The following is a 27,894-nucleotide window of genomic DNA, read 5'->3' as shown; positions in this document are numbered from 1 at the left end:
AACTGATTAAATTCCAACACAGACAGGTTAGAACAACAGAGGTACTGATCTTCCTTGAACTTCCATGTCCAGCCTTGTGCACTTTCCACCTGGCTGCAGTGACAGCGAATGGGAGATACCAAATGTAATAGTCATTAACATTGAGAAAAACTTGCACAACTGAGTGTTCTCACTGAATTGGGAGAGGCCACAAACACTGAATCTGAACCTTACATATACAAAGTCTCAGCCCCATGTGGTAAGTAATAAGGCCAGGGGCTTACCCATCTCTGAAATGAAACTAGATACAGTGAAACCAACCAGCTCATGAAGTTACTTTTGTTTCTTATGTATGAGCATTATCCTCAGATTGTTTCCTTGTTCATTTCTTCGTTTCTAATTTGATCTTTCAGAGCATTATGAGTTGCCTGTCCAGGAGCGATGTGGGGAGGCAGCTGCCAGGAATACCACAGTGTGGTGAACCAAAAGGCTAGAAAAAACGTTTCGCAGCTTCTCAAAGATTTTTTCAGAATATATCAAACATCTGGGTCATTCAGTATAAAGTTCTTCCAAGGTTCAGAAATTTATATTCTAGTTAACAGGCCTACTATGGGCAATAAAAATGTATTAAATATTTAGCATGGAAACAAAAGTGTAGTTCAAAATAGATGTTCGTACAGATTCTCTTCCATGGATTGATTTCTCTTTAAGAGAAGAAGAAAATGTCAGTTTGCTCAATTTTTTTATATGCTCTAACGTCAGACAAAGCAGTTTGAATGCTTTTGTGTCACCTTCTTACTTACCTCTTGTGGCAGTTAATGACTGTTGAAGTTGCTCGCTTGATGTGAGAAAATATAATCTGAAAACTAAACAGAGTATTTCTTCTTTTCTGTCCAAGAAGGAAGTGGAAGATTATTCAAACTACTCCAGAATTTGATGCCCTTCTTCACTCACAAATGAACCTTTTGCAATACCTCAAGATATCCATTGCAGGTTAGTACATTCTGGTTGCCAAACATGAGTACAAGGTTGCCAAAATTCATGAGGGCATTTACTAATCTCTGATTTTTATTTTTTTTTTTTTTTTTTTAGCAACAAAGGAGTATATGAATCTCCCTATTAAACCTTCTGATACTACATGGATGATGGCTATGAAAAACCCTGAGTTTGTGGGGATAATTAGTTCCGTAATGTAAAGTGGGTTCTACAGAATCTTCTTTTCAACCTGTTTTGTAGCATAAATTACAGGTTCCCACTGCTGTTTCTTTGTCAAAGTAAACAGTGTGGGGTAAAATGAGCAATTCAAGTGCAGGAGGTAGTGATATTAATAATGCAGAAAAACTGGTTAGAACATCTCCACATGAATCTAACACTGGGTTAGATGGGCTGTTTTGAACCTTTGCAACTCAAGATATAATTGAAAAAGTAAGTAGAATAATGGAAGTTGTAAAATCATATTGGTTTGGTGTTTTGTTTTGTTTTGTTTTGTTTTGTTTTGTTTTGTTTTGTTTTGTTTTGTGTGAGGTTTTTTGGTCAGTTGGTTGTATGTGTGTTTGTTTGTTTGTTGGGAAGAGGGGCGGGAAAGAAGTGATTTTTTAATTATATAATAACTTCCAATGAACAAACCATCACTGCTACCACTTCTGATGGATGCAGCTGAACTCAGAGAACTGAGGGAGATACACACAGTGCTTCCACAAAGTAATTAATTTAGCAGTAAACATACCAGCTGCTTTATTCAGATCATTAAGCCTTGCTACACTTAGGGCAAAACAAAATGACCCAGCAGCAGCTTGGAGAGCAGCTCTGTCAGACCTCACATACAGCACGTGAGTTAGCTTCCTGTATTACTACCAGCAGTCAGTTTTCATCATCCACCAACAAACTCACTGGAAACCAGCAGGTCTTATTTTGGGGAAAAAAGCAGAGCAGGTGTCATGTTGGAAGGAGCCTTGTGAGACAAATTGGTGATGCAAAAGTGGATGGAAGAAGACTAATATCCCAGTTACAAAAAGCTATTTAGTAGAAACTTCCAAGTGATGATATAAACTACCAGATAACATGCTTGAGCCAAAGGACATATTCTCCTCATTTGCAGTTCTGTGTCAGGCATCTATCACTCACCAAATCCAACTCTGTGGCACATGCATTGTTGCCACTTTTGCAATGGTATGAACACAATATTTTGCATGCTGCTGAGGAAAAAGCCAAACAAACTGGAAAGGAGAAAGAAAATATGGTGAAAGGGTTTGAATTTCCAAGAAGTTGGGAGGAGTTACAAGATGAAGTGAATTTGATTTAATAGTTCAATTCTAAGTATTGCAGCAGGGCTACTTTCTTCTTTAACATGTTGCTTCTTGATATGGGTGAGAAATTTTCACCAGAACTTTCCTTGTTTGCTCAGCTGTTGCTTAGTGTGTGAAAAAAAGCTGTAACAGAAAGCCCAGGGAAGGGAAAATGATCCTAAAACCTGATAATTAGCAGTCAGGGAAAACATTGCAGCCATTTCCTTCATTACCTCCCCCCATGCAATCTCAGTCTCTATGACAATAATTTTCATCTTCTGCTTTCTAATGCTGTTCCATAGATGAAAAAGCTTCCCCCTTGTAGCTTGAAAATTAACAAAGCCTCTTCAGCTTTCCATAAAGATAACAGAGGTGAGGGCCTATGCAAGATATTCCTGGACATAAAAAAGCAAATCTACCACTGGGGCAACATGCTCCTTGTGGTTTTGAAAGGGTACTGTTCTTCCCAGCACTTCTAAATACAACTTCCATGAATTAATCCAGTGGTGACTTGTTCAAGTTTTCATTCTTCATGTCATTGTGAAACCAGTCCTTGCAGTAAAGACCGACAGTTTTGATAAACTGGCACTTTTTTTTTTTTTTTTTTTTTGTCAAGTGTTCCTAAACTTTTGAAATCTCCTAAGCATCAAACATCTGGTCCTTTTATTGCTGTACTCACTCCCACTTAAGCTTATGCCCTTCCAACAGGCTCTTCCCTCTGAGAGATTGACCTTTTCTGTAAGTCTCTTGCATCTTCACCTTCTATTCTCCTCCATGAAAAGTGGGAATTAAGAGTCAGGTAGTACTTAAGCTCTAGGTCAGAAAACGTTTTGGTATAAATTTTTTTTTTTTTGCATTTCAACTCATCAGAAACATAATTTACTCAGATTCATCAAAATCTGAAATGAAGTTATTCCTGGCTTTTATCACATTTAGCAAGATGAAAAATCCATTGCTCATGCAGTTGTTTGTGACTTTCTTAACAGATCTCAGCTAACTATCTTCTGTAACACATTAATACTTCTTACAGGCTGTTTCTGCAGGAACATTGATCAGAAATAGCTCAACACTAACCTCCAAGTTGCCTACATCTATTCATTTGCAAAGCATTGCACAACTCATTACAACACAGTGAACTTCTAACCTACTTCGCTGAGGTGCCCAGTCTCGTTCTTCTACATTTCATTGTGGGATTCCTGGTAGCAATCTCTGTTGGCTGTTGAGAAATGCAAGGTATTTTGGAACACACACTCTCAAACACATAAGAGCCTTATTTCATCATCTTCAATGGTGGAAGCTGCCTGAGATGCCTTGCCCTGTACTACTTTTCTTGTGCTACCAAAGCCCCTGTGGGTAGGATTCTCTTGAAGATTGTACCAAACCATTAATCACACTGTGTTGTATCTTTCATTTTGTAGCGCAGTAGAAATATAAATCAAAAGATTCGATTTTTTTAATAGTAAGTGATAGACTGGTCACAAACATTTTGATCTATATCAGCTGTAGCTAGAAAAAAGTATGTGATACACACCTGACATTCAGGTGGATATGATTATGATTCAGCCTAATCAGGACTATTTAGACCACAGTTATTTAATCCAAGACACCTATTACCTACTTCTGAAAAACAGACAGATAGAGAGGGCTGTAAAATACATTTGAAGGCTTTTTGCAGAAAAAAGCTTGGGTTCTTCAGCAGTTTCAAAATTTAGATAATTTTAAGCCCCAGCCATGAAGTATGTCCACATGGCACAATACAACGCTGTGCAGAGACAAGGATGCAGTTAAACTAGTTGAAAGCAGTGCTGTGCATTTTTCAAGAAGCCAGTGGAGGTTTTGGTGTGGAAATGGCACTAAAAAGAGAAATAGTCATCCAAAAGCTGAGGGAATTACTGACATATAGATATAACTGACATATAGACATAACACATAGAAATAAGCTTTCAAAAAGCATCAAGCTCTACATCTGTATATCCTAATTCTGCAATATCTGAATTGCATCAGTAAGTAATCAAACAAGCTTTGTCTCTCACACATCGTTTAGTAACATACACATTGTAGGTGCTAGAATGTTCTACAATTAGCAGAAACTGTTCAGCAGATAATATCAGCTATGCCTTACTATGCAGACATTGATACTATCTGTTGCTTCACTGTAAGCTAATGCAATCTTGCTAGCCATCACATTAATCTGCAGTTATTTATTCTAGAAGAATATGGTCCTTTCAAAGAGAACAAAACTTCAGACTGCGGAAACAAAGCAAGACAAAAAACTTCTGTTGCTTGGTATTCCAGACTCAAATACAAAAAAAAAAAAATATTTTAAAAGCAGGTGTGTTTATTAGACATTCTTGCAAGAGTGTTTTGTATGTATCTTTGTACTCTGATTTCACCACCTGTTTTCAGACCACTAAAAGTAAGGCATGCCAGAGTGTCCTTGGATTGAACTCTTGAATCAATGTGAGTTTTGTCAGGCTGGGAATGGAAACTTCCAAGGAGCTGGTTAAAATGCTACTAGTTTTACTACATGATACTATTTTCTCTGAGTCACCTCCTGAATATTTTACCAAGCCTGGTGTAAACAGACTTTCCAGCTTGGCTAGGACACCCCTACAATATCCCAGTATCCAGACAGCCCTACAACATCCCAGTATCCAGAAGATTTATAGATAGATAGATAGATAGATAGATAGATAGATAGATAGATAGACAGACAGACAGACAGACAGATAGATGTATATTTATTTATTTATTTATTCCCAGCTTACATAGAGGAAACAGGATATCCCTGCTCCCACCTTAAGCCATGCCTAAGAATGCACTCTTCTGCAGCATGGCAGCAGGAGACAGGGACTCTGGCACAGGGTTGTGATATGATGCAGGCATAGATTTTACTATGAAACAAGGAAAACTGTGTATATTCTGTATTGCATAAAACTTTGGTTAGTATGACGAGCTTATATTCAGTCAAGTAACCTGACACAGGCCCTACACTGATGACATAACACATGCTTTGTTTTCTTTATCCTGGTTTACTATGCTGTATGTGTAAACTAGAAAAATATTTAAACACTTTTAACTAACAACAATAGTGGTAAATAGAGTAGCATAAGCAGGGAACAAAAGTTCCTTCCTAGCTGCCTGAGTTTTCTCATTGCGGGTATGAACTATCAAACAGCCCTTCTCTTGGCTGACAATCCTAGCAGACATGCTCATAATTAAAATTTGATGACACTTTTGGAAGAAACATGACTACTATTAAATTTCAGTACAGGTAACTAAATTCTACTCATCCAAGATCCTCCTCTCCAATATGAACTAGGTTCAATTAATAACAAAGGAAAAACATGTCTAGTATCAAGGATGGCTTAAGTTTTAGCTGAATCACAGCAGTCCATCATGATGGCTGGTTTAAATTATTAACTTCACAACTATTTGATAGAATGAGATAAAAGTCATCAGTTAGACTTCTGTGAAATTACCTAACCACACAGTTCTTAAATACTTCCTTGATTGTTTCCCAAGGTCTTCTCTGTTACTGAGAAGATTGTAAACCTTATGCTCAAACCTACAGATGCTAAGAAAGAAGATATTGCCTGCCATCTTGTGGACATCAGAAGAACATGATCATTTTTTTTCTGAAAAGATGTATTCATTAAAAAACACAACAAAACAAACCCCATAAATATATATGTCCTTAAATACGAATTATAACCAGATGCATAATTCATTACTATCAGGACAAAATATATTTTGGAAAATATAAGGTGTTTTGTTTTGTTTCTTGCTCTTCCGCTGAAATAAACTAACAACTCCAATGGCCATGTGATCACCTTTTCAATTATTATGGTCTGTCATTATTTAAGCAACTATGTAACAACTTCAGGATTTGGATTTAATATCCAAGACATTTCCATTAGGAAGTATGCTGAAAACCCTTTTTGCAACTATAGGCTGGGAGACAGCCAAACACAATATATGCAGTAGTAGTAGCATACTTAGGACATCTTTCCCATTTTTCCTTCTTAAGTATATATACTACCACCACTACTCTGTTGCTTGGCTACAGCTATGTATATAATGATTCTGTTAAGTCAGTCAAAGCTAATCAAATTGAAGTAGTTAATTTAAATCTTAGCATGAAAATGACAGGGCGGGGAGAGGGTATTGGCATAAGGGGGGGGAGGCAAAAGTAAGGAGTAAGTTTGAGGGAGAATAACTTTAAAAAAAATTTTGGCCTTCTTATACAAAACAGCTTGTGTCCACAGCTTCCACAAACTAGTAGCATTCAATGTTTTATTGTATGACAAATAAGTTAGTTTCTCAAGACAGTTCCCATTTTTAAAAGTTATTTACTTTGAATGCAGTTAGATGTAAGCACAAGTCATAGGTGTTTACACTGCTTTTCCCTTTTAAAAGCTAGCTAAGAGAATTAGAAGCAGTCCAGAAATACTTTTGTAACTTGTATCAAATTGGTAAAATTAGCAACTGTGTTCTAGATGAGAGAAGGATTAGAAATCCACTTCAAGGACTTTGGTGGTATTTCTAGATACAGATATGTGTTTATACACAATTATGCTTACATGCAGCACAGCAATGCTGAATGAGACCCCAGAACTCAGTTGGCATATATGCCACCGATACAAACAGACTGTCTGCTGGAAAGCTGTATGCTCTGTGCTTTAGGCAGATTATGGACATTTTTCACACTCAATAATGCTGTTTTGAATGCATGTGAACTCAGTTTATTTGAGCTAGATTGGGGCCATAGAAAGTGTTAATCAGCTAAAGACATTAAAGAGATTTATCAAGACAGCTACAACATGAAGAACAACTGGAAATGGGAAGCGAAAGAAGGGAAATGCTGATATACCTTTCACTTTCCTTGAAGTATACAGAGTGAACACAGGATGAGCATACCTTGTCTTGACACTTTTTTTTGACCAGGGAAATCCTTACACTACCGGGGTAATGACACAAAAGGAGATGAGAGTATGGTGGCAAATCAGAGTAAATTTTTTTTTAAGCAATTACATTTCGTTGCTATAACATTAAAAAAAAAAAAAAAAATCTAGTCTCAGAGTTTTCCTACGTATCTGCTGTGCTCTGAAGAATGTGACCTTTTCTGAAAGATAAACCCAGCGCTACCAAGGAAGAAACGATCGTTATTTCTGTGCACGGCCGCAGAGGGCGAGATGCAGCTTTTCAGGTAAGAAGAGTGAGCTGTGGCAGCTGCCAGTCACTGCTGCTGAACAGCCACAGTGGCTGCTGTTCAGCTCTCACTGCACGAAGGCTGCTGGACTGGCCAGAGCCGGTCGCCCCACGAGAGCGAGTCTAGCAGGGTCTGTGGGCAGGACCAGACACACCGCCGGCGGCTCGCCCCGAGTCCCGCTGCCTCCCCTGGTTCAGCTCCCAAAGCGAACAACCCGCTCCACACCACCCAGACCCGCAAGCGGCCCGTTCCGCGCCGCCAGGCGGTGGGCCTCCGGGAGCGGGCTCTGCGCCACAAGCTGGCCGCGCCCCGTCTCGCCTACCGCGGCGGGGAGGACGACGACCGTGCGGGCGGCCTCATAGCGGGCTCCCGGCCTGTAAGGCGGAGCCGACGGGGCAGCAGGGTTATCAGCGAGCCCATACGGTTCACACCCTGCCGGGCCGGGCGGGCAGGCCGCGGCCGCCACCACCCGCCGCAGCAGCAGCAGCGGCCTCTGCCAGCCGGGCCCCAGCGCTGCGCTGCCCAAGAACCGACGCGGCGGGGAGAGGCAGGGAGGGGTAGCGGTGCCCCGGGCAGAGCCCCCAGGCGCGCCCCTTTAGTCCGCAACTGAAACACCGCGCCCAGCAACACAGCCGCACGGCAGACTGAGCATGTGCAGGCGGTATGGGTGCGGTGGCCATAGCCGCTTGGGCAAGTCTATTCTCACGGGGAGGCAGCTTGCTTGTCAGAGCGGTATATATATTGAAAACCGGAACGCTCCATTAGATTTCTCCCCGCTTTTTGGTAGCGCCCAGAGCAAGGCCGTGGAGAGCGCCGCGCGCCAGCAGAGTTGTTTCTCTGTTGCTGGGAGCTGCGGGTGGGTCGCGCTGCCGTCGCGTGCCTGCCCCAACGGCCGCTGTCGCTCGCCGGCCGCCATGCGGCACCTGCCGTACTTCTGCCGCGGGGAGGTGGTGAAAGGCTTCGGCAGGGGCTCCAAAGAGCTGGGCATCCCCACCGGTGAGCGGGGGCGCGGGGGGCCGGGGCGTGGCGGGGGTGACACCTCCCGCGAAGGCCACCAGCGAGGTGTCCGCCGCGGAGGAGCCGGGCTCGGCCCGGCCTTGGCCACGCCGCGGGGCCGGTGGTCCGCACCGGATCCCTGTGCTGGGGCCGCGGCGGGGCTGAAGTGCAGCCGCCGGTGAGAGCCCGGGTGCGGGTCTCGCGGCAGCCGCCGCGCTCCCGCGGACGGACGGCCCCGCCGCGCTGGGGCTCCGGCGCCCGGCTGTGCTGCCGGGACCCCGCGGGACCCCGGCTGGGGACTGAGCTCCCGTGAGCGTGGGAGGGCCCGCTGAACGCACAACCGCGCCGCTGGCGTGACTCGTTCCTTCTGGGAAAAGGCTTGGCTTGTTCCGTGTTAGCTTTTTTTATGGCAGGCGTTTTACTTTTTTACGTTGCCTAGAGTCTTGTACTCTCTTGTGTTACTTTTCTCCCATTCTGTGAGGTGTTTTTTCCAGTTTTTTTTTTTTTTTTTTCTTCTGTTGGTTTGAGCATCTAATGACCGTCACGGTAGCGTTCAGGATGTAGATAAGTGGTCACATGCACGATGTTGTGGTGTGGAAGCTTGGAAAATATCCGTTCACAAAGGGAATAGTTGTAAGGAAGGAAGGTTGATGGAAATAATGCAGAGGTTGAAAAACAGCAGGTGGATGTGGCCTGCAAAGAAATATATTTTCCTGTTGTTCATCTCTGTTTCAGGTATATAAATAAAGATGTACAATCCAAGTGAATTTTGGCCTGTCTTAAACAGACAGTGAAGTCAGCAGTCATGTTGCACCACTTGTAGCAGACAAACTATATAAGACTAATCTTGAGGTGCTGGATTTCTGACAACATCTGTTAACAATTTTGCATTTTACTTTTGACTTATAAATGGTGTAAAGGGAATAGGAGAGGGAAGTTTTTACTGCTTGTGAGCTTTGATGAAAATTCAGTAACTATAAATTCTTTCAAGTCAACTTGATGTTTGCCTGAAGAGATCTACTTATCTGGGAGGCAGGAGGACAATAATTTTGCAAGAAGTCTAGTTTCATTCAGAAGGCGATTTATGTTACTGTAGGGATGTAGTTTTCAAAGAAAATCCCCAAAATCCACAGATGCCTGTGAAAGGCAACTTGTCCAAAGTTGACAGGTGACTAAATAATAATTTCATTTATTTCTATGTATTTTATTTCATAAGGAATTATTTAACTTGCAAGTAAATCGTTCTGAGATGCTATTTTGTAGAGCAGAAGAAACTTGAATGTTTTTCTTATCTTTCACCGTACTAAACGGTTATGCTAAGAGTGAAATATGTTTGACTGGATATGTAACACGTTTATTAATTATTACCACAGAAGAGAATGTGTATAACTATAAAATATAGTATGCATAAGTTACATGATAACTCTAATATTACCATAGGAACTGAATTTTGTGAACCTGTTTTGTATTTTATACTTTGCCAAACGACACATTGCATCATTTGCATCATCATCAGTGTTATGTTTGTAAATAATATGTAGGCAGAGTTTGGCTTTTCAATGTTTGAAGATTCTCTTATGTCTTTGACTTACACAGTGTCACTCACACTTTACATTTTCAAAAATTTTTGCAGCCAACTTTTCTGAGCAAGTAGTTGAAAGCTTTCCATCTGATATGTCTACTGGTATATACTATGGATGGGCCTGTGTTGGAAATGGAGATGTGCATAAAATGGTTGTGAGCATAGGATGGAATCCTTTCTATAAGAATATTAAGAAATCAGTGGTAAGAATTTTGCTTTGTGTGGAATTTTTATTGTAATAAAAGAGGCAGATGTTGAATTTGAATAAGATAAGCAGAATTTGATCCATAAATGAGATCTATAAATTTGTTTGCTTTTAGAAATGTATTTGATATCCATATGTTTGTATTGTGAAAAGAAAATACTCTTAGTAACCAGAGAGTATAGAGCTGTATGTGAATAAAGTTTATTTTCTTCTTTCTATTCCATCATTACTTACATACTTCTAAAATAAAAACTTAACAGTATTTCTGAAATTGTGGTTGGTTATGGTGGTGATAGCTAACTAAGTATCAGCTTGATAAATGCATTGAATTAACTGGTTACGAGACCCCTAGCATAAACTAGAACATACTTATCTATTGTTCTCTGCAATCTATTTACATTTCAAATAAGATATGTTTGGGCATCTTAATTGGTAAGGATTTTCTATTAGTTCTTCTCTTAAATGTTGGAATCCATACATGAGGTGCTTTGGCTTGATATACAGAAAAAAATATTCAGAGGTACATAGTAATAGGATGGAGGAGTTGAGTTAAAATCCTGAGCTGTGACTGCTGTTTTTTTCTTGTTGTCGGGTGCTGGTGCTTTTTCTGAGTCTTGCAGAGCTATGTTTTAATTGTTTAAAATACTTTATTTGTGTATGACTCTCTAAGGCATGAACTTTCTAAAGTATTAAATGTTTGAAGACCTTGTAATATTCTTGTCCTGTGCAAAGAGATACTTCTAAAAATTTTTGTAGTTAACTTTTTCTGAGCAGGTAATCCAAAGCTTTCCATTTGGTATTTCTGCTGCTTTTGCTATGGGTGGGCCTACATTAAAGAGGGAGATGTGCATGGATGGTTTTGAGCATGAGACAGAACCCCGTCACAGCCTTTGCTCCTTCTTGAATTTTATCACTCAGTTTCTGTGTGAGCTGGTTGTAAAAGGTCTCCTTAAGCCAACTATTTCAATCAAAATTTTCATACCCGTTTAGATGCATCAACTTAATGATGAAACATTAAGCTTTGGTTTTGATTTGTTGCCTTGGAAATCTAACCTCTGAGAAGTGGTGAAGCATTTCTCCTGAGTAATGCCATGTTTTTGCTTTTTTTTTTTTTGGCTATCACATTTCTTAAATTCCATGCAAAATACACTTCTTCTTCCTACCATAAGCAAAAGCCCTAGCCTTTTAATCTTGCATTATACATGCTGAACTAAATGTCCTTTTTATTGGTATCTGTTGGGTAAAATTTGAATTAGGAATATTAGAAGTGCATCCTTACAGTGAGAGGAATAAAATTAAAGTTCATCATAAACACCAACTTTTCTCTTCCCTTAGGAAACGCACATTATCCACACCTTCAAAGATGACTTTTACGGAGAAATTCTTAGTATAGTCATAACTGGATATATTCGACCGGAAAAAAACTTTGATTCTGTAGGTCAGTATTACAGGGTATCGCTCACACTAATCTCTTATTTGTCTTATTCATGCAAGTCTTCACTTCTTCTTTTTCCATTATTAGGTGTTTTAACTGTTAACCTTTGAAATTTCGGTAAAATGTTTTAATGAGGTAAATGTACAAGTTGGTTTAATTAAAAACAAAAACATAGCCCCACATCTTCCAGCATATCACACTAAAAATGGTGTTGTTGTGTCACTTGTCTGAGGAGTAACTTTAAAATCAGGGGCTTGTTGTAAAAGCGTCAGTCTAGTCTGTTAACTTCTTTTTAAGATGCAGCTCTGTTAAAGTTGAAACAGTTCATGAAACCCTGTTGATCTTTTGCTAAGATGTCTTTTGGAACAAGGAGATGGTAGTGCTTATAACAGTGAAAAATGCAACTCTGGTATGTTAAAAAACAGAAGGGGGGCGGATTTTAAAGCCGAATAATTTAGCCTTTGAAACCTTGTGGTAATAATTTAATTCTACTTCTATGATTGTTGTCTGGTATTCTGTGGTGCACCTTATTTTCACTTGCTATTGTGTTCAGAATTCAAACCAACTTTCAAATATCCCTATTCTTGTCTTTTTCAGAGGCACTCATTTCAGCAATTCAGGAAGACATTGAAGAAGCAAAAAGACAGCTAGATTTACCAGAACATCTTAAACTCAAAGAAGATAACTTCTTTCGTCTGCCAGAAGGCAAAACAGTGAACAACCACTGAGCAAACCTACGCTGCTTTTTTTTTTTTTTTCCTCCCCTGTTAGGAAACTTTTGTATTTGCACTGCTTTTATAGGTACTTTGTTGTCATATGTCTGTTTTGGTAACTGAGGATGGAACCAACCATACATGATAATTTAAGTTTCCTTGTGTTAATTCATCCTTAACCCGGTCACGCAAAAGGAGCCGAAGGCAGTTTTAGGTGCTTACAAGATACATTGTATATCATAAAGTTACCAGTTGTTCAGAGATCTAAACACATGCAGAACATGACCAAAAGTAATTGCGGCCGCTTCTGAATCTAAGATATGAGTTGTTCATTTAAGTGAAGACTGTCTGGTTTTAACATACAGAATGTTATTTCAACCTCTTTTCTCAGTTTTATATAATTTTTACATCTGGATTTTAGCTAGTAGCTTAGAAAATTTTGCTATTGATTGAGTCAGAAATTTCCTGTAGTGCAGGAAGCCAATGATTAGGTAACAGTAGCAATATTAATTCTCTATAGTTCTTATTTTTTTATATACTACACAGCTGTGGTGGTTGAAGCTGTTATTTTAATTGAAATTATTTATTTTAAGTTTATTTGAGATGTAGGAAATTAATGTTGTTCCTTAGTTTACCAGAATCTGAGACATAGTTCTTCATAGTTGACAGTACATATGACAACACATGACCTGTGTAGTTTACTTCTGAGGAAGTGTTTCACTGAAATTCAAGAAATTAATGACAATGTGGAAGTTGATAAACTTTAAAGGTTCAGGCACAAAAGATGCAGAAACAGTGTAACAAGACTTCTGCTCATTGGGCCTTTATGCAAAAGAGGTAACAAAAGGTGACTTTGCATTTTATATGCTGTTGGCATTTGTCATAGGAAAATGGGGAGAACCTTGGAGTTATTTACTACACTGGCAATTAAAAGTCTGACTTCAAGATTGACATTACTATAAGGCACAAAAAAATCTCATCAACTCTCTGCACCAAGTGCGGGTACAAGCCAAGGTTTTGGCTGACCAATACAGAAATGAAAGCCTTTGGGGATACATAAAATAATACATCAACATTATAGTGGGTATGGGTTATTTATTACAAGTATTTGCGGCTGGTCCTACTCTGAAATGTAGGGATAGGTAAACAGAGGGGCAATTGTCAGAATAGATACTAGTTTGGAAAATGCTTCTTAAAGTAAGTAATGTGTGATTTGAAATCTACTTTTTTTTTTCCTTTGCTTTTTTTTTTTTTTTCCTATCCCCTACTCAGTGAGTGGACCTAGGTAAGCTGCAGTGATTTTGTCATGTTTATAATCTTTTGGCATCAGCTTGTGATGTGGCTGGAACATTTTCCGAAATGCAAAATGATTCTGTGGATATGTCTCAATTGTAGTTCTGTGTCTGAACTACCATGTGCAATTTGGAAAACACAGTTTCCGTCATGCAATTTTATGAATTTACTCCTTGTCCTATCCTGATTTTCATGTTGGGTTTAAGAGAATTTTAACAAGGTAGCAGTTTTGGTCTTTGGCGCAGGTATTGTCAGCATGTTAGTTTCACTTCGTATTGTTTTAACTTTGAGCAAATATCATGGGATATTATTAGGAAGGGGTCTTGAGCAAATCAAGAACTTGATTTCATTTAAATGAATTGTTCACCAGTGCTGTTGGTAGCAGAGATAGAGGGAATACAGAATTGGGTGTGGGGTACTTATCAGCAGTTAAGCAAACTTTTTTTAAAGGAGTGGACTTTTACCATCTAGCATGTTGGAAAACGTATTTCTGAGAAGTCTGTAAAAGAATTGTCTTGCAAGAGTGACAGTTGGATTTTTTTACTTTTTAAAATAGAGGGATAAAGGGAGATTTTTTTTTTTTTTTGCAAAGACTTGAGGCATTCTTGAGATTGTAGCAATGTCAAAATCTTATATTTTATTACTTTTTTTAAAAGAAAAAAGAAGCCACACTAGTCAACTGAATGTATTGCCAAAAATATATATAAACAGAATGTTGTTCATCAATAGTACTGTAGCTACACACTCATAGCAGTCTTTAAAATTGTTTTTTTGCCAGTAATTTCATGTGTCTGTTGTGGAAACCATAGTGCCTTAAGATGGTTGTCCGATAAATACTTTTCTGTACCTATGAATCTGTACCTACTATCAAAAAATCACCATTTGCTTATAGAGCCACTGTGATATTGATAGAGAAAAATGGTAAAAGGAGAACTTGAAAAACTGTTAGTTTGCTCTCAAATCTTAGCTGAAATGTGATGTATGGGTACACTGAACTAATAAACTGCTCCTCGTGTGTTTGTCTTCAAATTAGAGAAAATGTTATTACATTCGTTTGGCTGAGGGTACCTGTCCGCATTATTTAAGAGAAAATGTTATATATCAACTGTTGAAGTTCAAGACATAATTCCTGGCACAGTATGAATTTTATGAATGGCTATATTTTTGTATTATATACAAATACCTGTATTTATTTCAGTTGACGTTGCTGCGCTGTACCATTAGTAAAGGAACTGTGGTTGACAAAGTTATCCTTGTTGCAGATTTCCTTTCCTTTGACACACATAGCAAGGCTGGTTGTCTCAGTCTTATGCAAACCTTGTGGGGGTGACTGCCTAAAAAGCCAGACTGACAGAAAAGAGTAGTGAGATGTTTAACCTTCCCAGTGTGTCTGAAAACTCGCCCTACTCTGGAGACTTGTGCCTTAGTGAGAACTTACAGCCTGAAGCTGTGAATTGATTTGTCTGTACACTTTGTTGCAAAACTTTCAAAAATTGCTTGTTTCTTTTAGGATTCAGATTGAAAAAATTGGCTTCTTGGGTGCTGATTGACAGCTGGGTGAATATGAGCCAGCAGTATGCCCAGGTGGCCAAAAAGGCCAACAGCATCCTGGCTTGTATCAGGGATAGTGTGGCTATCGGGACTAGGGAAGTGATTGTTCTCGGCACTGGTGAGGCCCCACCTGGAATCCTGTGTTCAGTTTTGGGCCCCTCATCATGAGAAGGACATTGAGGTGCTGGAGAGAGTGCAGAGGAGGGTGACAAAGCTGGTGAGAGGCCTGGAGCACGAGTCTGATGAGGAGCAGTTGAGGAAACTGGGGCTGTTAAACCTGGAGAAAAGGAGGCTGAGGGGAGACCTTATCACTGTCTACAACTACCTGAAAGGAGGTTGTAGCATGGAGGGTGTTGATCTCTTCTTCCAAGTAGCAAGTGATGGGACAGGAGGAAATGGCCTGAAGTTGCACCAGGGGAGGTTCAGATTAGATATTAGGAAAAAATTATTCACAGAAAGCGTTGTCAGGCATTGAATCAGGCTGCCCAGGGAAGTGGTGGAGTCAGCGTCCCTGGACGGGTTTAAAAGGCATTTAGATGAGGTTCTTAGGGACATGGTTTAGTGCTAGAGTTAGCTTAGATCATGGTTGGACTCAATGATCCTAGGGTCTCTTCCAACTGAAGTGATTCTACAATTCTTCTGTGTACTGCTTCAGGTATGGATTTAACTACTCATGTAGTTATTCCATTGTAGAAGGGCCACTGTGTTGGTCAGGCAGGACTTGCCCTTGGTGAAGCCATGCTGGCTGTCTTGAATCACCTCCCTGTCTTCCGTGTGCCTTAGCATAGCTTCTAGGAGGATCTGTTCCATGATCTTCCCAGGCACAGAGGTGAGGCTGACAGTCAATAGCTCCTGGTGTCCTCCTACTCTTTTTAAAAGGGGTTTAATGTTTCTATTTTTCCAGTCTCCAGGGACTCCACCTGATTGCCATGACTTTTCAAATATCATGGAGAGTGGCTTGGCAGCTACATCAGCCAATTGCCTCAGGACTCTGGGATGTATGTTGTCAGATTTATGCCATAGATTTATGTGTGTTTAGGTTCCTCAAGTGGTCACAAACGTGATATCTTACAGTGGAAGCAACTTCACTACCCTGGTCTGCGCCTTGGAATCTCCTTCTCCGGAGACATTCAAAACCCGCCTGGACACCTTCCTGTGTAACCTTATGTAGGTGTTCCTGCTCTGGCAGGGGGATTGGACTGGATGATCTTTCAAGGTCTCTTCCAATCCATAACATTCTGTGATTCTGTGATCCACTCAAGAGGTGTGGGAAGAGAGCTTACCAGTGAATACTAAGGCAAAAAATTGATGAATACCTCAACATACTCCTTGTCTGTTGTACCAGTTTTCCTCATTGGAGGGGTTCACATTCTGTGACCTTCCTGTTCTGGTTGACATACCTGTAGAAAACCTTGTTTTTCTTTGTATCCTTTGCCAAATTATCTCCAGCTGCACCTTGGCATTCCTGACTCCATCTCTGCACAACCAAGCAGTGTCACTACATTCTTCCCAGGATCCCTCTCCCTGCCTGTGCTTTTGCTTCTTGCCCTTTGGTTTGACCAGCAGATCTTCACTCAGCCATGGTGGCTTCTTGCCTTCCTTACCCAGTTTCTTACACCTGGGGATCAAGAGCTCTTGTGCTTGTTGGAAAGTTCTGCCACCTCTGTTCTGCTGAGTCCCTGGCTCATCTCTGTAAAACTTCAGGTGTGCTCCAGTGAGGCCAACACATCTCAAGACCACCAGCTGAGGGTCCTCACTAACACCCCACCCCTCGATCCTTGGTGTCTCATCCCACAGCTTGTCACAAGTGAGCCTGCTATCGTCCCCATCATGCCTACTTTAAAGCTTTGTCGATGAGCCCTGCTAGTTCATGTGCAAAGACCCTCTTCCCCCTTTGAGAAAGGTGAACTCCATCCAATGCCAGCAAATCCATTGCCCTGTACACCATGTCATTACCAAAAAAACCAAAATTGTGGTGGTGACACCAGCCACAGAGCCATGTATTAATAGACTGTCCATCTGTTTCTTCTAATGTCGCTGCCCTCAACTGGGAGGAGAGAGGAGAAAATGACCTGTGCTCCCAATTCCCTTACCAACTGTCCCAAGGTCCTGAAGTCTCTTTTGATCACCCTTGGACTATGGGTTGCAACTTCATTGCCACCCACATGGAAGACCAGTAACAGGTCCAAGGGCTGTACCAGGCTAGGAAGTTTCCTGGTGATGTCATTAACCCAGGCCCCAGAAAGGCATCAGATCTTCCTGCAAGGAGCATCTGTCCCAGATATTGGACCCTCTGTACCCCTCAAAAGGGAGTCACCTACAACTATAACCCTTCTTTTCTTCCTTGTGGAGATGGTTGTGATGTGGAGGGTAGGCCTTTCTGATCCTGTCAACACCTCTGATATAGATGGACCTTCATTTTCCTCAGCCATTGTCTGGCCTTCCACATTGTCACGGGGCACCCTGAAGTTAGTTTTAGGCGGACAAACTTTTATTCTGGTCAAAAATGTGGAGCAAATTAACCGGTAAGGAATGGGCAATCAGTTAGCACTCCAGTAACATAAATACAGGCTTGAATATCAGTTGAGGAAATTATTGGGGTGCAGCAAATAAAAACAATGGAGATCCACAGTGTGCATACATGTGGCTCACGAAAAACAACGCCAGAGCCGTCCCTGACTTCAGGAAGAAAATACACGTGCTTATATTTAAGCACAAAATGCTCACACTTTGTCTAGTGAGGAAAACACCCACAAATCCTGTGAGGAAATACACTTGCCCGATTTCGGCAAGGAAAATACACTTGCTTATGCAGTGAGGAACTATTAAGTAAGTTATCACTCACCCACACAGTGCGGTGAGGTAGTTCCAGTCCCGGGAGATTACCTTAGGCGGTGATCCTGCCTAAGCAGAAGGCTCTTGATGACAACATTCTTGGCCTGCTGCTTCGAGAGGACACACACGAAGAGATGCCTCAGCAAGTAGTCCCATTTTATAATCATGTCAGATCTGGCTGTGGGCATTCTAGAAGATTCTCTTCTCCCCCACTCTGGCTACGGATGCCCAGAAACTTCTCAGCAACCCCCACTTGGGCTGTGGGCACCCAGAAACTTCCTGACTGTCTGGCACTTCTTCCCCTCTCCTAGCTAACCAACAGATGGTTAAACAAAAGGAGCTGTTAACTTGCCCCATAGCAGGAGAGGCAGGAGGTGTTGGGGAAGCAGGTGCATGCACCTCTTCCACACTGAAAGAGGCGGGGGAAGGGAGAGAGAGTGGGGTGTGCAACTGCCACACACATCCAGATCCTCATGCCTGTTCTACAGAGGCACTTGGGAGGTTGAAGTAGGCAAGATGGGGAGGGGGTTGCCTGCCACCCTGAGTGTGGACTTGTTTCCATTCACCCCTTTCCCTTGATGTGCTGTCTTCAGTCTGGCAGCGGGAGGATACAGGACTCCTTCGATCTTCTTTTCTTACTGGTGGCATTTCCTGTCCCAGGGAGGCCAGAGCTCGGCACCAGTCTATCTCAAACTCCCTGATGCTTCTCAACTTTTCTACCAGCTCTCTCAGATCTACCACCAGGCTGAGCAGATCATCCACCTGGTCCCACCTCGTGCAGCTCTTATCTCTATTGCCATCCCATACCAGTGAGAGGCTCTGGCATTCCCTGCAGCCTGAGGTATGGACAGCTGCCTCTTCCTGCGGCAGCTCTGTCTGTGTTGCTGCATCCCTTCTAGTGAGTGCAGAGGACACACCTTTGTGTCAGGTGAATACCATAGTAAGACTCCTAGGAGAATGATAACCACCAATTGAGCTAATCTCTTGAATTGGCAGAGCTTCCCTGCCCTTCCTGCATGAATGCCAGACTTCTGGTCACCTGCGCTCCCTAGAACCAGGTTTAAACGACCCACGTTTGCTCCTGGCAATGCCCAAGCCTCATCAGCCCCTCTCATGAGAACTGCCACTTCCCATCTTGAATGCCACAGCAGACTCTTCCTCGGGTTTCCCTGGTTCCAGGAACCTCACTCTCTGTCCCAATCTAGTACTCAGCCATGGAACTAGCCATTGCTACTGCTGTGTGCCTCGCTGTTTTCCAAAATCTTAATACGGACTGTAAAGTCAAAGGGAAGCAGGTGCTACTGTTTCACCTTGAGTGAAACTAGACTAGTATTCTTTACATTATGTCATACATCATCTTTAAAGGGTCACTTGTAAAAAATAAAATATATTTGTAATAAGTGTGCAGGCACTTGAAAAATTTAAATGCAATGTAAATACAGAAAAATAAAAATTCACATGCAAAATGTAAAGGAGTTTAGCTATCAATGTGGGGAAATTAAACATGTAGCTATTAACAGCTGAAAGAGGAAAGTCCACTTTGAAAGAACATAGAAGCTAATTGGTCAAACATCTGAAAGAAGTATCACTACAGATACTGAACACTGAGCTCATATTTCTTACGGCATAAAGCCAAAATGCAGTCCTTTACAAAATCTGTGAGATTTTCTTACCTTTTCTACTAGGATTTTAGGGTAATTCATTCACTCACAAAAGAGCCTGAAATGTGTACTCCTTCTTTGTGGATTTTACCCATCAGTTTCAAGAATAAGTGTTGGTCCTCCTACCAACAAGAAACATTCATTCTCATTTAGATGATGTGCACAATATGTTGTAGTAAAACTGAGTATGAGATATGTAAGTTAAGTGAATGACTGCATGTATGAAGAGACAAAATAAAGAAAATACCTTCTGTTGCAGTAGTGAACCAGAAGGACGAACACAATTCACCAGCTGCTCTTCTAAAATAATCTTCACTGCCAAACTGTGAGTGAAAAAAAACTGTAGAAGCCTGCTTTCCACATTACCATGGCTTTTTTTTCCTGAAAATGAAAGGCCTTCTAAAAATCCATTATTAGCCAAAATGGCACGCATAGGTGCAAGAGAATACAGACAAAACACCAATGGCACATTGGAAATGAGGGCCACTCACAGCTAAATATCTGATGTTCTCTGTAGTGTGCTCATAGACACAGATGTCCAGAAGCCTCTTCAGGTATTGTGTGTATACATACACACACATACACACACATATGTGTGTATATAAAAGCAGAGAGACTGCCTATCTGGTCACCTACTGCATTAAACAGAACACAACTGAGATCATGAACAGCAGAACTAAAGAACTAAAACTCTCATTGCAGTTAATGTCATTGACTTCTACCACAGTTATGTGAGACTGTTGTGTGATTTTGATTTTAGAACAGAAAAATTGTTTAAGAAGCATAAAATCAGCTTTTCCATTTTATCATAATTTTGAAATGAGAGGGTTTAATTTTGTTGTAAACTGTAGAAACGCAATTGAGTTTAGCCTATATTCATCTCGGAATAGGAAGGAGCCAGGATAACTGGGCACCATACACACACGCTTTGCTTTTCTCCAAATCATAATGAAAATAATACTAACTCATTTGAAAGAGACCCATTTACCTTGAACAGGTGATTCACACATAGCCTTCATTCCAACCAAGAAGAGGAAGAAAAGGTCTTCCACTCTATGAAGAACACCTCCACATCTGACAGCAGAAATGCTAATGGGATGAAGTAGACTTGAAAGTAAGTGGATAAAGAAGAACTGAAACAACATTATTCTATATGGTCAACTACAGACACATGTCCTGTCACGCTGCCTTTCTTATTTGAAACACATAGCTTTTAAGCACTTCAGTTAGCGTATGAGGTAATGTTTCTTTTGTGTGCCTTTTCATGTAGTGGAAACCATACAAATACTTATTATATTTCGTGAGAGTCATTCAAATAGTTTTAATTATGTCCAATAACCTACACATCCAGGCACTCTTAAGCATTCTTAAAAATCCCATGTTGTTAACCTCGGTTATATATTTATGGCTTCAAGTACACCTAAATATCTAAGTCTGCCTTGTAAGATTATTTAGCTGCCTAAAGTACATTGTAGTTTACCAATTTATAAATTAATAATTAAACAGTAATTTTCATAAAACTGTTTGGTTGGAAAAGACATTTAAGATCATTGAGCCTAACGGTTAACCTAGCATTGTCAAGTTCACCTCTAAACTATGTCTCTAAGAACCACATCTACATGTCTTTTAAACACCTCCAGGGATGGTGACTCCACCACTTCCCTGGGCAGGCTGTTTCAGTGCTTGATAACCCTTTCTGTGAAGAAAGTTTTCCTAATATCCAATTCAAACCTCCTCTCGTGCAACTTCAGGCCATTTCCTCTCATCCTTGGGTTTGGATTTAAAAACAAAACCAAAACAGGGGAGAAAATCTCAGCCAGAGAGCTGAGCCTTTGTAGTCATGAAGCGTGCATGCTAGATTATTGTCTTCCCAGTAGGAAGAGCATACCTTTGTGTAACAAAGAAACTGGCCCTGCTCTGAAAGATTCCTGTGCAAGCTCATGAGCAGCCCATGGGCCCTTGGACCACAGAAGTGGTATTTGATCTACAGGGATAACCGCAGACCTGGTAGAAATGCAGGAATAAACCAAGAACCAAGCGAAGTGATACTGCCAAATGAAATTATATGAGTACTGAAGATATCACAGAAACTGATCTTAGCCTGATTGTGATGGCCTCCCAGGCCCATTTTTTTAAAGATGCCTCAGCAGAGACAAAAATTCTCATCTACAAATCCCCCATGGTGTCATGCAGCTCAGCTTCCCATTGCCAGCTGATGTCTCCTGGGCCTTGCACAACTGAATGAGACAACACGTGCAGACCTTGACTATGTGTGACTATTCTTTCCAGCAGCCCCAAACCTATTATGAATTCAAGGGCTAGAGAGGGGCTTAGAATCTTCCCTGGTCAGGCTCAGTGTTTGCAGGAAAGTGAACAGACATGCTGAGTGGGTCCTGATGACTGGAAATGCCAGGAGTGGCCAAGACAGGTCCACAGATCATCTCTGAACTTCTGTAAGCAATGCTGTCCTCAGTGTAACCAACAGCCATGGAAATGGTGTCAACCATGATGTGATGCTCGTTAGCTTGTCCTCAGCCCTCCCACAAGGATGTGGTGTATGCTCTAGGGCATTTGGGAAAGGTTGAATGGTTTTTTTGGTGTTGTTGCATTTACCTATTGTCTGATTTCTATATGCGTCATAGAGCTGGAACAGAAAACTTTTGATAAAATGTCCGGGATGTAAGAGCACTGTCCCTGCTCAGCCCGCCAGTGCCTTCCCCTTGGCCCTGCTCCAGGACCTGATTTCAGTGCCCTAGGACCATCAGTCTCTGACCCCACGATGCCACAGCAGGGCTGATCTTCAGCTCTTCACAGCCCCATAGGGCAAAAGTTTATAAAGAAGAGATACGATAATGCACATTGGGATATCAAATGGGTAAAGGAAAACTATGTTGACCTTACGGCAATCTTGTCATGGTGTGGCAGGTGGAAAAATCAAGTCAGGACTACACTGATTACTGTCAACACTGGTCCACCAACAAAACATCTTTCTAGATTCCTGTCAGATTCCTGTCAGATACCCCCAGTGGGAAAGTGTATAAGCAATACTGCTGTTCCTGGATATATGTGTATAGCTGCCACCACAGAAGTAGAATGGAATGGTGGTGATTATACCACTTTTCCTGTGCATGAACATCAATGTGATATAGCGGCAATAGTGAGTAACAGTTTAATATTTGCAACACTGGAATAGTGTGGTGGTCTGTGTACATAACTAGAGGATTCAAAAGAACTGTGACACTATTCACCATATTTTTATTGGGACATCAGAGTTCTGAAACAACATGAAACCACACATGGAAAATGAACATGACTTTACATGATCACATTAGAATTTGGCTCCTAGCTGTAAGTAAATAGATAGAGAAGCAAAACATATTTTGTGGAAGTGCTAGAAATATGTATCTAGAAATTTTATGTTAAATGGTCTACAATGAAGTACCACAGAACTTCTGGGCAGCCCTGCAGGACACCCTTTAATTAGTCTGAATTTCCAGGACAGAAAACACATACTTCTACACCAGTGTGCTTTTCAAGTAAATCTCATAATCACTCGTGTCATGGAAGCATCTAAGAGTGCACCTCAGTGCCTCTCAGAGACGTTGTCAGATTTCCTTTCAGTCAGAATTAAGTAATTCAAAGATATGCTACAACTGCTAACAGGCATTTAGTCCATAGGACCGGACCTGGGCTAGTTCAAAGTCACATCCCTGAAATGCTTCAAGTAGCACTGGGTCTCCCTGATCAGCTGTTTGACTCTCTAGATATATTCCTATATGAGCACATTACTAACCATTGTAGACATCAGAAAAAACTTCCATTGTGAACTGATGTTTATGTGAATCAAGAAACCAGGGGAAAGAAAGCTCCTTCCACAATCCTCTAAACTAAATTTGCAGCCAAGTTAACTAATGGCTTTTTAGTGTTTTCTTTCAAAATCATCAGTTTAAAGAGAAGAAATCATAATCTTTTCATTTTCTTTGCAAAGAATGTGTTATTTTACTACAATATACTTAACTTTACCTTGAAGTTTTACAAGCATTCACAGTGATTTCCAGGGAAATTCCAAGCCAACATAGGTATAATCTAAGATGAACTAAATCTTGTTTTCCTTAGTGCAATGTATACATCCTAACAGAAAGAAAAATAATGCTTTTGCGGTCTTGAGGTGCAGTCTAGACATCATGGAATTACCTTTTACACAAGCTATAATTCATCAGAATGCACACCTGAAACCACTGCAAAACTCTAGGATGGGATAAAGTGCCATGGGTTTGCCTATTAGGAAATAGCACAATCTCTTACCAAAAGTAACAGCCATATAGGCCACAATTTAGCTCCCACTGACCAAGACTTTTCCTTTGTTTTTATCAAACAGTTCTGTGGAACATGGGCATACTTTACACATGGAGATTTCTAAAAAGTAAATCAACCCCACCTGCTGTTGTATCTCTGAACTTAGCATGTGAACCTTCTAAGACAGCCTAAACATGTCACTTGCATGACCAGTCCCTGAGCTCCAGCTGGTAATCAGAAGTTAAGTGTTTGCAGGTGGCTATGGGGTTGTACCAGTTTTTTTAGCTTTCTTAATGATGAGATGAGCATTATACTAAATATGTCAAGCTGAAACAGGGCAGCTTAGTTTTTGGCTTTCCTGTGTCATATAGTGTCATATCTGACAAACTTGGTTTCCCTTTTAAAATTAAAAATCTACACATCTCTTTTCAAGTGATAAACAAGACAGTCAAGAAAATTTTAAAATGAGGTCTCAGTTTTGTCTGCAAAATAACATGTCCAGTTATAAAAGTAGAATCAAATTTAAAGAAGCTTTCTGCTCTATTGAAAAGTAATTGGAGCTCTGTTTTTCCCTATGTGTTTTTATATCTTTGAGAGGGCAGAGGCCTCTGCAGTCCACTGCTATAGTGAGTTTAGATTATTTATTATTTGTTAATCTGTCCTTGTAGCCCTAGTAAATGAGCAGTATGATGAGGAGCTCTAGAAAAACCATAAATCTTTACCTGAATGCCGCTAATGACAGAGTTTAAGGACATACCCTCCCTATGCTGTTCTCCTCACTGCCACCTCTGCTTTCTGCTGCAGTGGGGGTGTATGTGTGTAGACCAAAGCAGCAACTTAAACTTCAGTACCCCTTTCATTGAGTGACAGCCAGTGTAAAAGGAAGAGGAGAGTCACACCCTCCCTGCATACCTGCGAGGTTACTTCAGTCTCTAGTGGAGATGACACAGCTGGAGAACCACCCTTCAGACCAGAACAAGACTTCATAAAAAGAATTATAACTTTTTTTTAAGACGCAAAAAATCAAACCACACACAAAGAGGTGCAGAAACAAACCTGAACCAAAGATGTGTGATTGCAGACTTACGGATAAAATCCTCTACCTTAATTAAGGAAAAATCCCTGTATCTACACAGTTTATATTTCTGCTTCTGCTTCCTCTTCATGAGAATTATCACAGGAGTCAACACAATCTTCTACAGGCAGTAGTTGCAGGTAAACAATGATAAAATGCACAAATATGCACATGTTAAGTCACAGAGAAAAGAGGAACATCTAAGAAAGTTAATGATCCAGCAATATAATAACCTGACTAGTAGCAAGGTGGAGATAAATTGAAGCAGTATGACAGAACAAAGTCAAGTTACCTGAAGTCACAAGCTTCATATCTTGAAGAATTTACTATGTTCCAGTTAATCACCTGATCTTTCTCATCCCTTCAATTTTGTTAAACTTGCGATATTTTAGAGCAAGAGGTGATGAGGATTGGTGGATTGAACTAGATGATCGTTTGAGGCCCCTTCCAATTCCTAACATTTTGTGATTCTGTGAGACAAAAATGTCTATGGAAATAAGAAATAAGTGTACATTCTCTGAAAGGGCTTAGATTTTCTAATTTAGAATTTTACTACAAAAAAGGATAGTAAGTATGAACAGAAATTAAATAGCTTGTGCAAGATTCTTGTATTCCAAAGCCCATAATAATATTTACCACAATACTTGTAAAGATGTTACTGCTTTCCCAAGCTGAGCACAATTAGGCTGACAGACCACCAGGATCTTATTGGAAAGCTTCTGCACTGAACTCTGTTCCCTGGAACTAAAGAGGGCTCAAATCCCCTGGTAAAATTCCAGGTACATATGTGTCCTGGGGAGCTAATAAAGCAAATTTACTGCTGCTTAAGCACATGCATTTTTTTTTCTTCTTTTTTTTTTTTTCTTTTTTTTCTGGCAACAGTTAACATACACATGCAAATAGTGCAAGAAAAATAAGACCAGGAAACTGCTGCCTTAGGCACATAGGGAAAAAAGTTTTCCTCCATTAAAGATAAACTACAAATTATAACTGTTAGCTAATACTTAATCAAATAATATAGGACAATAAAAAAATCTATTTTTGTCTTTGACATCATATGGGGGCACAAAGAAAGCAATATGTAGGGGTCATTCCAAGATCTAAGTCGGCTCTGGGGATGCTATCAGACTTTGATTTCCCTTGGGACCCAAAAATAGTGAAAGGAGGATATATTAGCATCATCACATAAATTCTCCACACTCTGTATGATACTGCAACATTCTTCCAGAGTTCCAGAGACACCCTGATACTGCAAGGAGAATGAAAGGTGAACATTTCTCCCTTTGAATTCCATTGCTGAACTGTGAAGGAGTACCACTTTTTCTGCATTACATGGCACCTTAAAAAGCCTTCTGATGTGACGGAGCTGACATCTTTGTCCCTTAAAACTTGTCTTAACAAAATAAAGCCACAGTAGCAGAATTGCTGATGGGTTGGTTTCCAAACTCATAACCAATGCTCGGATCACTTCTCAGTAGGGAAAGAAAAGAAAAGAAGCAATCTCGAATTATTTTCTCTCACTTCTAAACCAAAGAAAGCAAACAGGTGAACTTCATCTCAAGACTTAGTTTAGTGTGCTGCACACACTACAAGTTTACTGAAGGTCTATTGCTTACTGTTTGTAGAGCCACTCAGAAGCAAGTGAGTAAAGCACAGCAGCTTGACCAGGAAACAATGTATTTTAACAGATCTTGTTTTCTGTATTCCCAGGGATAATCAAAACCATTACAGTGCACTTAAGATTCTGTTGGAAATTATGAAAGATAAATAAATGCATATTTCTCTACTGCTTGTGACTGGGAACAAGGGTAGGGACATGTACTGGATCCCAGGAAAAATGGAAAGGAAAAAAAAAAAAAGATAACTGAACAATTTTCCATTGAGAACTGCCCGTGAACTGAATGACAGAAGCATCCCGAGTGGGAGGAAATCACAGGGAAGAGCTGATGATCATGACTCTCTTATTTTAGCTTATTGTACAGCTGAGCTAGTAGCTACATTCTCACGTAGGCAGTACTTAACTACTTCAGAGTTGGAACTGTAGCATCAAAATTCAGGTGGATCTAAGAACATACAGCAAGAACACAAAGGTTTTATTCAAATAAATTATCTCCAGCTGAATATGAAAAGACTTCATGAAAGTAAATTATGTGAGCAGCAAAATTTTCCTCATCTGAGATGCATTTATTTCTTTGTTCCAACAAGGAAATTCTACCTTCTCTACTTTTTTCTTCCTTTGTCTTCCTCCTGAGAGAGCTGAAAAACATATTTTATATTATATGAAAAACAAACACACAAAAATACCAGGACTGTTTCAATAATTTCTACCTTATCTAGCAGAATAAAGGATAAAAAGAAGGATTGTGCTACCAAAAAAAAACCGAAAGCCTCTTTCCCCTTGCTGCTCTCCCCCAATGACAGCCATTCATTTTCATGAAGAATTGTCAAAACTTTACTAATCTGGTCAAAACTAGTCTTTGTTGTGGCTTTTCTGACACAGTCAACTGCACCACAGTCTCACCTTTCTGTATGCGCTCCCCTGGCGGCTTTGACTGACTTGGGTCCAGGCACAAGGATACATTGTTCATTCTTCCTTTGAGCACAAAATATGCCCAGTCCCATTTCTCTTCTGCAACAGTTAAAGGTGGCTCTTACCCTAGTAGCACGGATGGGTAGCACCCGTCACCAGCATAGCTTAACATATCCCTGAAATGTTTTTTTTAGATGCTTCCATTATTTTTGATGGTAATCAGGAGACAGTGTCAGACCAGATATT

At 40.5% G+C, this 27,894-nt stretch overlaps 1 protein-coding gene across 1 annotated transcript; it reads left to right on the top strand.

Moving 5' to 3' along the window:
- Positions 1–7,918: 7,918 nt before the first annotated feature.
- LOC309451780 (riboflavin kinase-like) lies at positions 7,919–14,950 on the top strand. The gene is made up of 4 exons (XM_082075897.1): positions 7,919–8,472; positions 10,106–10,257; positions 11,595–11,697; positions 12,292–14,950. Exons 1-4 carry the CDS (start codon positions 8,127–8,129, stop codon positions 12,420–12,422), a joined length of 732 nt encoding a protein of 243 aa, XP_081932023.1. The 5' UTR covers positions 7,919–8,126; the 3' UTR covers positions 12,423–14,950.
- The last annotated feature ends 12,944 nt before the right edge of the window (positions 14,951–27,894 follow it).

The sequence above is a fragment of the Streptopelia decaocto genome (genome assembly GCF_964273445.1).
Source record: "Streptopelia decaocto genome assembly, chromosome: Z".
NCBI lineage: Eukaryota > Metazoa > Chordata > Aves > Columbiformes > Columbidae > Streptopelia > Streptopelia decaocto.
Note: the sequence above shows the minus strand (reverse complement) of the source record. Positions and strands in the feature narration are given on the sequence as shown.

Bases quoted from the DNA above. Each gene is read 5' to 3' on its own strand.
- LOC309451780 (XM_082075897.1), top strand. From the start codon at position 8,127: ATGTGCAGGCGGTATGGGTGCGGTGGCCATAGCCGCTTGGGCAAGTCT. The intron at 8,473-10,105 runs GTGAGCGGGGGC...AAATTTTTGCAG, and splicing joins AGAGCTGGGCATCCCCACCG to CCAACTTTTCTGAGCAAGTA. The intron at 10,258-11,594 runs GTAAGAATTTTG...CTCTTCCCTTAG, and splicing joins AGAATATTAAGAAATCAGTG to GAAACGCACATTATCCACAC.